The sequence below is a fragment of the Lithobates pipiens genome, unplaced genomic scaffold (assembly GCF_037356315.1).
Source record: "Lithobates pipiens isolate NorthernLeopardFrog02 unplaced genomic scaffold, aLitPip1_a1.2 Scaffold_3, whole genome shotgun sequence".
NCBI lineage: Eukaryota > Metazoa > Chordata > Amphibia > Anura > Ranidae > Lithobates > Lithobates pipiens.
The window spans coordinates 67,099,597-67,112,792 of NW_027507790.1; the positions used below are offsets into that span (position 1 = coordinate 67,099,597).

General features: G+C 49.1%; 1 protein-coding gene across 2 annotated transcripts in view; it reads right to left on the reverse strand.

The window, feature by feature from the left end:
- PIWIL1 (piwi like RNA-mediated gene silencing 1) overlaps positions 1 to 13,196 on the reverse strand; it is a 510,395-nt gene that overhangs the window by 104,716 nt on the left and 392,483 nt on the right. For both annotated transcript variants that reach the window (XM_077461809.1, XM_077461808.1), the window contains 2 exons: positions 10,290 to 10,393; positions 4,839 to 4,909 (listed from right to left, as the gene is read on the reverse strand). In XM_077461809.1, the coding sequence (XP_077317935.1) occupies positions 4,839 to 4,909; positions 10,290 to 10,393 (175 nt within the window). The remainder of the gene's footprint in view (positions 1 to 4,838; positions 4,910 to 10,289; positions 10,394 to 13,196) is intronic.

Consider the following 13,196-nt stretch of genomic DNA (forward strand, 5'->3'; position numbering starts at 1 on the left):
GAATGAGATGCCAGGGGATGTTGAAAAAGGACAGCTAAGGCTGAGGTTTGCCCCTTGATGGTGCTTAATGCCAATCTCTGGTCCACTCCTTGCTGGAGAAACAGCAGGATCCTGGATATGGAAAAGGAGCGCGGATGCCTTCCTTTCTCCTAACACATGGAGATGTAGGCCTTCCAGTTACGATGGTATATCTTTCGAGAAGATTTCCATGCCCTCAACATAGTTGGAATCACCGAGTCCGGCAGACCCCGGTTCCTCAACATCTGGCTCTCAATAGCTATGCCGTTAAAGCCAGCGATGGTAAAGCAGGATGGAAAATTGGCCCTTGAGATAGGAGGTCCTCTCGCAATGGCAGTCGCCAGGAAACGTCTACCTATAGACGCACCAGATCTGCATACCAAGGACGCTGAGGCCAATCTGGGGCAACCAGTATTAGTGGGATCCCCTCGGGCTCCCACTCTGCGAAGCAGAAGTGGCAACAGTTTCAGTGGAGGAAAGGCGTAGATCAGATGGTAGTGATCCCACGGAGCCACCAACACGTCTGACCACGGATCTCTTGTCCTGGACACGAATCTTGGCACCTTTGGATTGGGAAGGGAAGCCAGTAGATCCACATCTGGTGTTCCCCACTTCAGGCACAGCAGCCTGAATGTCTCCGGATGCAATGCCCATTCTCCTGGGTCCAGCTTCTGTCGACTCATAGTCCGCCTGCCAGTTCTCCACTCCCGGGATATAAATGGCCGACAGGGCCAGTACGTGTAGCTCTGCCCACCAAAGTATGTGAGCGACCTCCTCAGCAGCGGCTGAGCTTCTTGTTCCACCTTGGTGATTTATGTACGCCACAGCCGTGGCATTGTCCGACTGTATCCTGATCAGACGCCCTTGAAGACTCACCGACCATGTGTGGAGACAGCCTGATCGCTCTCAATTCGAGCAAATTGATCGGCGACTCTGATTCTTTAGTCGACCAGAGGCCCTGAGCCAACTGAACCCCCATCACTCCACCCCAGCCGAATAGACTGGTGTCCGTAGTGATCACCGTCCATTTTAGAGGAAGGAACGATTTTCCGGACTGAATCAACGGGGACCTCAACCACCAGATCAGAGAGTCCCTGACTGGCTGGCTCACCTGGATCTTTCGATCTAGGGACAACTGAGACTTGTCCCATTTTAAAAAGATCTCCTTCTACAGTACTCTGGTGTGTAAACGGGGCGTAGGGTACTGCCTCAAAGGAGGCTACCATGAGTCCCAGTACTCGCATGCAAAACCAGAGCGATGACCACTTGCAGTTCATGGGTAGTTTGACCGCAGATCTGAGAGTCTGCAATTTGTCTGAAGGGAGAAAAACTCTCGCTTCCCTGGAGTCCAACAGCAAACCTAGGTACTCCAGGCGCTGGGTCGGCACAATCAGACGTCTTTAGGTTCAACAGCCACCCAAATTCTTGCAGGGTCTGCATGGAGATCGCCACATCCTCCTCTAATTCTGAGGCGGAAGATGCTGTCAGGAGGAGATCGTCTAGGTAGCCCAGGATCGCGATCCCCTGCTGTCTCAGCAATGCCAATACTGGAGCCAGTACTTTGGTAAAGACTCGGGGAGCTAATGCCAGACCAAAGGGAAGAGCCACAAATTGGTAATGGGCTTCCCCGACTGCAAAACGCAGAAATTTTATATGCCGAAGGCATATGGGTATGTGCAGGTATGCATCCTGAATGTCTAAGGATGCCAGGGAGTCCCCTTGATGGAGTACAGCGACTACTGAGCGAACTGATTCCATTCTGAACTTATAGTGATTGAGGGCTTTCAAGTCCAAGATCGGATGTACCCTTTCCTTCTTGGGAACCACAGATTTGAGTAGAATCCCTGGAAGTGTTTCGATTCCGGAACTGGTACAATCACCCCGCGATTCAGCAAGTCCCTTACCGCCTCCAACAGGGCCTCCCGGCAAACCGGGATACGAGTATGCTGGAGGGAAAGAATCTGTTTGGCGGCCAAGAGAGAAACTCTATCTTGTAGCCTGTGGATATCAGATTGCAGACCCATTGGTCGGATAACCGGGAGGACCATCGGGCTGCAAACTCCCGACGTCGACCCCCCACCCGAGACATGGGTGGAGGCAAACCTTCATGCGGTAACACTTTTATTCGCAGGCTTGTTAGGCTTGCAGTTCCAGGGACGTCTTTAACATGTCCGTGGGCGTCCTGTCGGGCTGGGGACATTTAGTCGAAGAAACGGGCGGACGAAAAAGCCACCTGTGAGCGGAAAAACAGGGTCCTTGCCTACGGTGTGGCTCCTTAGATTTCCTGGCCTGTGGGAGTAATGTACTCTTACCACCAGTGGCATTTTTAATAATGTCATCTAACGAGGCTCCAAAGAGCTGATCGCCAAGGAAAGGAAGATCCGTCAGGGCTTTTTTGGATGCCTGGTCAGCAAACCAGCATTTTAGCCAAATCAGGAGCCTCAGCACCACAGCTGACACTGAAGCCCTGGATAACAGAGGGAGAGCACCCAGGGCCGTGTCACAGATGTACTTAAGGCCTTGCACTAGTTGGTCTGCTAGTTCCACGCAGACAGGGGAGGCCTACTGCTCTCCCAATTCACGGTGCAAACGTTTTGCCCACTCAATCAGTGTCTGCGACGCAAGTGCGGATGCCAGTACTGGTTGCACGGCTGACCCCACAACCGTAAACAAGGAACGAGCCACCGCCTCGGCCTTCCTGTCCGTGGGATCCTTGAATACAGGAGTCCCCTCAACCGGGATCGTGGTTACTTTATTTAACCTGGATACTGGGGGGTCCACACCCGGAGGAGCCGACCATTTCTTGAGAAGGCTTTCCTCAAAGGGGTAGCGCACCGCCATGTATTTGGGGACCGAGAAGGTACATTGCGGGCGACCCCATTCCTTGTAGATGAACTTGTCAAAATAAGTCAGATACAGGAATACCTTAGGTGAATGTCCTGGCTTGTGGGACCCAAACGGGACTGGTGGGGGGGCAGGGGACCCTTTTTAGCACCTTTCTTCCCACGCACCGCAACTATCTTGGCAACGAACGAATTGAGGACCGCCGTCAAGGTGTTCATAGGAACCACGCAGTCCGCAGGTGACCCGGTTGCAATTGCCTGGATTTCGGGGGAAAAAACACCAGTTTCTAAAGCCATGCTGGCCCTACCCTGTCTGCCACCCGAAGGGCCACTTAGGACAGTGAAAGTCCCACCCTCCTTGCTGCCGCTGACTGAGGGGTTCTAACCCGCCGGACTCATCGCCCTCAGGAGGTCAGCGCTGTTTTACAGCAGTGCCTGTAGAACCCCAGCACTCCCAGATGCAGAGGGACCAAAGCTGTGGCAGTCCATCAGCACGATCGGTGAACTATCGGTGATCAATCTAAAAAATCTGTCCAGATTACACAGAAGGCCTCCCAGCGCTTTGTGATGACAAAACAGGAAGCTGAGGGCACAGGAGCTGCTGCTGGAACACAAAAAAACACGGCTTCAAGAAAATGGCCGCCAGTGTTCTGAATAGAGAATCATTAGGAAAATGGCCGCTTGAAGCCCAGAAGAATGCTGTCCCTTGCCCACACTTAAAATGGCCGCCAGCCAGCGCCATGAGAGGCAGAGAGAAAACATGTGGCAGACACAGCGCTGCACCAACACAGGGGCAAACCTCAAAGGCACCCTCCGGGATAAGCACTCAGGACCCAGGCACCCAAGTACAGCCAGAACCCAAGTGAGAGCCCAGGGCGCACACACACCGCTCAGTATCACAGCCCCCCTCCCCCGTGAGGGGAGTTAGGGACAGAGGAGAGAAGAGAGGAGGGTGAGGGGGCCCCCGAATCGACCTCCCAGGGAATGCCCAGCTGCTCCACCCTGCCAAGACAGGGAGAGCTGTACTTACCAGTCCTGAAGAGCTGGTAGACATTCCATTGTAGCCAACTCCTGATCAGTAGAGGGAAGTCTACTGGCCCGGCACACTGTGACGCAGACATCAGTAGCCCGGTCATATGTATGCCCCGGAGCATGAAAGCTCACCGACCACTTCTGGAGCTGAGGTATGTCGTGGCCTGCCGAGCCATAGCTGTGACCTGCACACGCTCAATGGCTGGACTGGGGAGACTACAAGGATAAGTGAACCAGTCTGTCACCCAGCCAGCTGTTGATAGAAGATCACAGGATCATTCATCTTGCGCAAAAAGCCAAGCTTCTGCATCAAAAAAACGGACCTATGGGCCCACAGGGTTCCTAGGTGTATCTCCTTCACTAGGCAAAATAAAACTGAGGCTGCTAGGGAAGGCTGTGGGGGTTGTAGCCTAGGGACCACCCCCTGGGCGGAACTAAAAGTTCTGAAGTGTTGCATTACAACTTTGCCTAGTAATCTCCAGTGATAGGGCTAACAACCCATTTTGTTACAGAGAGGAGCTTGGTGTCGGTTGGTGAATATAAGAGAAACCAACATTGTCTCCCGCCGCTGTCAGTCAAATCCAGTGACACAAGAGCAGGGCCGAGTAGTGTCAATGGACGCAGCAGCGGGACTCGGGAGCGCACCCGTACAGGTGCCCCCCATGGAAAGCGGCTCTGTGGGGCCACCCAAAGGAGAGGAACCAGGAGCACCGGCGGGGAACCAGAAAACAACTGAAGAAATGTGAAAAAAAAAAAAAAGTTTAAAGCAAGTAAATACAATATACCATTTATCTATATACTAATGCAAGGATTAAGGATTACAAATAGTTAATGCTGAAGATTGAGAGGGTTTAGTTCCACTTTAATATCATTGTTTTGTGCTTTCTGCCATCTGAGTCATAATATGTACATCACATGTGCATAAGTCCAAAGTGGTGCATTTACCTTGCATGCAGACTTTGAGTAAATCAACAATCTCTTGTTTTTGATCCTGTAGAACACATCGAGAAAACCACCTAAATAAAGAAAGATTACATCTTTTAATTCAAAGGATGTTATTGTTAAAAATAATACATAAAATTTATTGACATTCTGTCATACATTACAGGTGTTAATCCTTCATTTGTTAAATTAAATGTAAAACTATTTACATTAAAAATGATTTATTTATGGCATGTACTTCGACATTTAAGCGGCCCACTCTTAGGCCCTGTACACACGGTCGGAAATTCAGACGGAAAAGGTCAGATTGGATTATATTGTCGGAAAATCCGATCGTGTGTGGAAATTTTCCAACAAAATCTGACTTTTTTTTTTGTCAGAACTTCCGATAGGAAAAAATTTGAGAGCAAGATCTAAAATTTTCCAACAAAATCCGATTGGACTTTTTCCAATCATTTGTAGAGAATTTCCGATTGGACAAAGTGCCACGCATGCTGAGATCAAATTACGAGACCAAAGCTATTGGCTACTAGCCTCTACGTAGTCCCGTCCTACACAATGAACGTCACCACGTTCCAAACGATCGCATTTTCCAACAACTTTTTCCGACCGTGTGTATGCAACACAAGTTTCTGAAAAAATCCATCGGAAAAAATCTGACGGATTTAGTGGCCGGAATGTCCGACTGTGTGTACGGGGGCTTATGCCCCGTACACACGAGCGGACTTTTCGACATCCAAACTCCGACGGACTGAGTCCGGCGGACTATCCGATCGTGTGTGGGCTGCAACGGACTTTAGCGAAGCTAAAGTCTGACGGACTTTAGAAATGAAGCATGCTTTAAATTTTCCCGACGGAACTCCGCCGGACCCGGTCCCCTTTGAAAAATCCGCTCGTGTGTGTGCTACTCCGACGGACTAAAACCGACGCTAGGGCAGCTATTGGCTACTGTCTAGGAACTTCCTACGTCGAATCCAGTCGTACGTCATCACGTTCGACTCCGTCGGAGTTTGGTGTGATGGTGTGTGGTCAAGTCCGTTCGGTCGAAAAGTCCGCCAGAACTCCGTCGGAACTCCGGCGGAACTCCTTTGGAGGTCTGTCAGACTTAATCCCTCTCGTGTGTACGGGGCATTAGACTCTACAAAGATAAAGGAGCCATTATTGCACGATGTCTTGGTATACTATGTAGTAGAGTTGCATGATTAATCCTTTAAAAAAAAAAATGCAATCTCAATTCAACACCCATACTTATTTTTTTGTAGTAGAGACCCTAGGGAATAAAATGGAGGTCGTTGCAACTATTTTATGTCACATGGTATGTGTGCAGCAATTATTTAAATGCATTAAGGTAAAAAAACATGAACCTTTACATCCCCTTTAATTCATACAACGTGGGTTATAGGGGTATAACTTCAGGTGATTGGACATGTTCAAACATTTAAGGAAACCCCCTCAATGTTCAAACATTTGAGCGACCGCCTGTGCTGCAGCAGAGCTTCTTGTTCCACCTTGGTGGTTGACATATGCCACTGCCGTAGCGTTGTCTGACTGGATCCTGATTGTCCATGTGGAGAGACATAGCTTGATCGCTCAAAGCTCAAGAACATTGAACTGGGATTCCTCCCTCGACCAGAAGCCCTGGGTCGACTGTACCCCCAGCACTCCACCCCAGCTGGTCAGGTTAGCGTCCGCTGTGATCACCGTCCAATGAAGAGGCAGGAACGATTTTTTGGACTGAAGGGCCGGAGACCTCAGGAACCAGAGAAGAGAGTCCCTGACCAATTGGCTCACCCGAATCTGCTGATACAGGGATAACGAAGATTTGTCCCATTTGGACAGTAGCTCCCTCTGCAAGACTCTGGTGTGAAATTGGGCATACGGTACCGCCTCAAAGGAGGCTACCATGAGGCCTAGAACTCACATGCAGAAACGCAGCGAAGACCATCTGCATTTCATCAATAACTTCACCGTTGTTTGGAGAGTCTGCAGTTTGTCTGAAGTGAGAAACACTCTCGCTTCCACGGTGTCCAGCAGTAAGCCTAAGTACTTCAGGTGCTGAGTCGGCACCAGTACCGACTTCTTGAGCTTCAACCCCCTACCCAAACTACTGTAGATTTTGCATGGTGATCGCCACATCCTCCCTTAATTCTGAGGCTGAAGCTGCTCTCAGAAGGAAGTCGTCTAGGTAACCCACGATTGTGATCCCACGTTGTCGCAGCAACGCCAAAATTGGAGCCAATACTTTGGTAAAGACTTGGGGTGCTGATGCCAGACCAAAGGGGAGAGCCACAAACTGGTAGTGCTCTTCCCCTACTGCAAACCGCAGAAACCCCTGATGCCAAAGGCATATGGTTATATGCAAGTACGCATCCTGGATATCCAGAGACACCAGGGAGTCACACTAATGGTGTGCAGCGACTACGGAGCGAACTGATTCCATTCCAAACCTTTGTACTTTCACAAAGCAATTGAGGGCTTTTAGGTCCAGAATTGGACGTACCCCTTCCTTTTTTGGGGACTACAAACAGATTAGAGTAGAATCTCACAAACCTTTCCAGCTTTGGAACAGGTACTATCACCCCGCGACTTGAGTGGGTCCCTTATTGGGTCCCGAGTGTCGGGCGGGGGCAAACCTTCATGCGGTAGTACTTTTGCTCGCAGGCTTGCGAGACCAGGGACGCTCTTCTCCCTCAGCAGTCACCCTGTGGGACTGGGAGCTCTTACCTGACGTCTCGGGTGGATGAAAAAGCCTGCGGCATGGCTCCTTACCCTTCTTGGACTGTGGGAGCAACGTGCTCTTTGAACCTGTGACATTTTTAATAATGTCATCCAGCGAAGCTCCAAATAACCGCTCACCAAGGAAGGGCAAATCCATCAGAGCTTTTTTAGATGCCTGGTCCGCAGACCAGCATTTCAGCTAGATCAGGCGCCATAGCACCACTGCTGATACCGATGCTCTGGAGAGAAGGGGAAGTGTATCCAGGCCGCATCGCAGACATACTTGAGGCCATGCACCAGCTGGTCTGCTATTTCTATGCAGACTGGAGGAGACTGTTGCTTCTCCAGCTCACGGTGCAATAGTTTTGCCCACTCGGTAAGGGTCTGCAAAACCAATGGTGTGGCCAATACCGGTCGGATCCTTCTCCTTCACTAGCCAGAAAAAAACTGACCTGCAGGAAGCAGGCTTAAGGGGTTATAGCCAGAGGGACCGCCCCCTGGGCTGAACTATACAGTTCTGTTTTCACATGTATTACATGTTTCTCCTAGTCCTCTTCTGAAGGTGACATGATAACCCTACGGTCAAGACTGAAAGGAGCTGTGTCCGTCAATGAACGAAATGGGTTATGGGTTAAGACTAGGGGGCGATCAAGGGGTTAACTGTGTTCCCTGGGAGGTGTTTCTAACTGTATGGGGGATAGGTGGCCAGGGAGAACAGAGAGATCTCTGTTCCCGATCACTAGGAACAGCTGATCTCTCTCCTCCCGTCAGACAGATTACATTGACAGATACCCGCTCTGGGTTTCTCTCCCATGATCACAGGTGGCCGGCAGAAATTGAGTCCACCGGACCCATGGGCAAGGTCTGCAGTACAACATGCACAAACCGACGTATGGGTACGCCGGTTTGCGCAGCTGAACCCTCTTCCCACAGTATATATGCGGAAGGTGGTCAGCAAGTGGGTAAGTAACAAAGTCGCCAAATTTAAATCTAAGGCTGCATTCACACCTGAGCGTTCCAAAGGCTTTTTTTGCACAAGTCGCACCAATGTAAAAAGTAGAAAACCGCTTTTAATCTGCCCCAAAGAATCTTTTTTTTTTATTTGCGCTTAAGGCTTTTTTCTTCAGGTGACAAAACGCACAGATGTGAACAGGTGCCCTTGAAATTAATTGGATTTTGCTTGTTGAGTGTTTTCAGCTCATAAAACGTCTGAAAAACTCATAGGTTTGAATGCAGCCTAAAGGGAGCCCAACTGACCTCTTGAGGGCCATATCAAGGAATAGTAGCCAGTAACTGTTAACATCTATAACCGCTCTCCCATTGCTCAGTGGCTTACCCCTGTAGGGGGGTTAAAGAGGAAGTAAACCATGAAGGCTTTTACTTCCTCTTTATTCCCCTGCAAAGTAAAAGCATAATGGGCTAGTATGCAGATCATACTAGCCCATTATGTTGCACTTACCTGCAAACGAAGCCCGCAATGTCCTCGCTGGTGACTATGTCCATCTTCACCCATGTTCCTTCCGGGGCCGCGGACTCCGGCTCTGTGACTGGCCAGAGTCGTGTGACGTCACTCCCACACGGATGCCGATGGTCATCACACGGGGCCTATAGAAACTGCACGGTCATGCTCTTCTTTTGGTGCACATGAGCAAGCATATATGGTAAATATCTCCTGAACCGTGCACGTTTAGGAGATATTTCCAGTACCTACAGGCAAGCCGTATTATAGGCTTACCTGGAGATAAAAGTGGTGTGTAAAGGCCCATACACACGATCTGACTTTTTGACAAAACATGCAAATTAGCTGTTTTAAGGCAACATCCTACTGTGTGTACGCTCCATCGGACAAACTTTTTCGGTTTTAGTCAGACTTTTGTTGGTTGTGCGAATGGACAAACTTTCTGTCAACAAAAGTCCGATCGTGTGTACAGAAAACCATAGGACTTTTGAACAAAGCACAAACACGCATGCTCAGAACCAATGCAAAAGATCAGACAACAATACAGAAGTTGACCAAAGGTGGCGGTAAAGAGCAGAAAAACCACATGATTTGGTGACAGTTGCCTGAAAAAGTCCTGCCGTGTGTATGCAGTACAAGTTCACAAACGACGCCCTTTGTATAAAAATCCACGGGAAAGTTTCTACAAAGTCCGATTGTGTGTATGAGGCTTAAGGGTTTACAACCACTTTAAGAATCTGGCCTCCAATATAATGGACCAACGAATGCACCCAAGCACACTTTCACATGCTGATAACAGGGTGAGTGCATCCCATAGGGTCCAATGCTAGCAATTTGCAGGCCTTTCTTGCCATTCTGCGTGGTTTGGGTGAAGTCCTTCAGAGCTGCAGTAAGCCTGGAGATAAACAATCAAAATCATTACTGCTATTAAAGAGCCTTTAGTGCACACAGAAAGACATTGAACGTGTTGAAGATCAAAACTAGAAAAGGGAGACAATCTCTCAGAGCAGAAAGAGAGCAGTCCATCACCTTTCAATATTAGCAACTCGGAGTGGGAGAGGTTATGCAGGGCTGGATTTCAGCTTTGCTATTTTTAACTATTTAATCACCTGGAGGTGAAGCATTACCCAAAGCTCTAAAAATACCATTCCTGTGTCCTCTGATGTATCATAAAAAATTTAATTTACTTCTATCTCTGATATTCAGTCCATTTTATGTGCTTTCAAAATAATGCATCTCACACAAGCAAGTAAATAAACAATAACTGTTTGGCTTACCGTGTCATTCCTTGGTTCAAACTAGCAACAAACCCAGCAACAGACCTTTTCCCAGCCAATGTGTCATGGTAACAGTCAATGCCAACAATCATCAAATCTTTCAGCTGAAACAGAGCAATATGTTGATTATAACTCTCCTAATACATCTACATGGTAGTTGCATATCTGCAAGTGATAAATTGCCAAAAGGCAGCAGCTGGCCATTCAATAAGACTGAAAAAATGGAAACTTGAAATCATCATTATCCAATTTTAAGTTAGAATTGAGCATGTAAGAGATCTGTTAGTACTTAAGTCATTGTAAAATAATTATTTGAAAAAAAGAAAATTTGATATACCTGTAAATTCTATTTCCTGACAGACTCCATGGCAGCCTACGTGTGGGTTTAGTCCCGCCTCCATTACCCTATAGGACGATACTCCCATAAATCTTTGCTCCCTGCCAGAGGCCGTGTTCTTTTTTTGTCCTCCTCCATAGGACCTAGCATGTGTCTTTTTACCCTGAAGGCATGCATTTTTTTCTGCGATACGGACCGGCCGAGCGACTTGGAGTCGCATATTTCCAATAAGCTCTAGCTACTAGCGGAGTATGGAAAAGGGGCATATGGAAGAGGCGCTTAAGAGGTGTATGCCTGGTCACTGACAGGTGAAGCCGCGTGATTAGTCGTGAGCCTAGCTACTAGCAGGTGACTTTCGCCCCCCCCCCTCCTCCCAGAAGTCCGGCATGTGTTTGGGGACCTACCTCGGCTGATGTCCATCTACAGGAGTGGTGAGCTGTTTTTTTTTCCATGGCAGCCTTTCTGTGTCATTTCTGTGTGTTTTCTTTCTTTTGCAGTGCCTTTTCGTTCCCCATACAGCGCTGTGCGGTGTATCTGGCTTGCTGGGCGGCTGGTTTCCTTGCGTTCCAGCCGCCCAGTTACTTCCTCGTTCGCCGCTCGGTCATTCTGCGCATGCGCGAGGACGAGGCTTGGTTCGCGCATGCGCGTTGCGGGCTTCGCGCGCTAGCATTTTCATGACGAAATTCGCGACGTCATTAAGGCGGCAATTTTAAAAACAGAAAACAGCTTGCAGTGTGTCTGGGATGCTTGTAAAGCCTGCAGCGCCATTCCCGAGTCCTGGTTCTTCAGCATTAGGTATGTGTCTTTGATAAGGTCTGTTTATCTCTGCCTCCTTAGCTGTTTTCTGTGTTTAATTGGGGCTGTTTTATCTCCAGCCCTGATGGATCCTTTGGATGCCTCACCGCCTGCTAGTGGCCAGCCCTCTCGGAGAAGGTACTTTTTTAGGGTTACCTGCCGGGGGCAGTGGAACATTAGGGAATGTTCCACTAACACTGCTGGATTTTCTCCCTTTTCAGCCCTTCTAGGTCTACTCAGCGACGTAGTTCTCACCGAGGAAGTGACTCGTCTAAGTCCCACCGCCGGCATTCCTCTTCCAGATCCAGACGACATGATTGTCCTGCGAGAACCAGTCTCCGTAGCCGGGAATCTTCCCGCCCTTCAACAGCTTGCCCAAGTCACGTAGCTGAAGGTTTATGCTGGGGGTGCAGGACGCAGGTTCCTGCTGACAAGTCCCTTTGTGATGCCTGTTATGTTAAAGCGACGGGTGAAAGGAGTGACTCTGACCAACAGCTGAGGTCTATGGTGGAAAGATTGGTCAAGGACAGTCTTAAGAAGTTTGAAGCCCCCCAGTTGTCCCCCATAGAGTCTCCAAGGTCTCCGGGGAGGGATGTTCAGGCCCAGGACACATGGGATTCCTCGTTGCCTAGCCATCCGTCTGCTGTCCTCTCGGAGAGTGAGTCTGAGGAAGAAGAGTCTGGTTCAGGTTTTGACTTTGCCCTGCTCCCTCCCTTGGTCAAAGTCATTAAGGAAACACTGAACTGGGAAGAGCCGGTAGTGGCCCTGGCGAAACAAAGAAAGTTTTTTAAGCAATTGAAGAAAGAGAGCGTATTACCCTTTCCTCTCAGAGTTGGGAGAAGTGATCTGGGATGAGTGGAGTAAGGTAGAGAAAAAGAATTCTCTTCTAAGATTCAGAGACTTTACCCTTTTAAGGAGGAAGAAGTTAAAAACTTGGGAGTCTTCCCCTCTAGTGGATGCAGCGGTAATGAGATTGGTCAGACATGTGACCCTTCCTCTTGAGGACACAGTCTCTTTTAAGGATGCTCTGGATAGGAGAATTGATTCTGACCTGAAGAGGATCTATCTTACGGCTGGCATGGCCTGTAAGCCGGCCCTGGCCTTAGCGGCTCAGTCTAGAGCGATGGAAGTTTGGTCCGATAGGGTTGATGAAACACTCAGGAATGTTTCTGAAGATCTGGCCAAGAGTTCTCCCATTCAAGAACTAAGACTGGCTTCAGCCTTCTTAGGAGAGGCCTCGATCAATATTATCCGTCTGGTGGCTCGAGTTATGCTCTCGTCTGTAACTGCCAAGCGTGCCCTGTGGCTCCGTCCTTGGCTAGCCGATCCCGCTTCTAAGCAGGTTTGGTGCCGTATTCCTTTTGATGGTTCTTCCCTTTAAGGCAATAAGCTGGATAGTGCTATAACTCGAGCCACCGGGGGTAAGTCGGGGTTTCTCCCCCAGGATAGACGCCTGCAGAATCAAAGAAGATTTTTCCCAAGAAAGCAGGGTCAAGATCGTGCCAGGGAGGCACGCACTTACAGGGCTGGACGGGAATTTTCCAGATCTTGGAGGTCCAGACAGACATCTCTCAAAAAATCTGCAAAGGGCAGTTCGATGGGGGAAAAGGAGCCTACTAAGTCCTTTTGAGATCGAGCCCGTCCAGGCGGTCCGGGTAGGAGCACGTTTGTTCCACTTTCGGCACGTTTGGGCGGCCTTGATCCAGGACTTTTGGACCGTCAAGACGGTTTCCTTCGGGCACACTTGGTCGTTCAGCAGTGTCCCCAAACTCAAG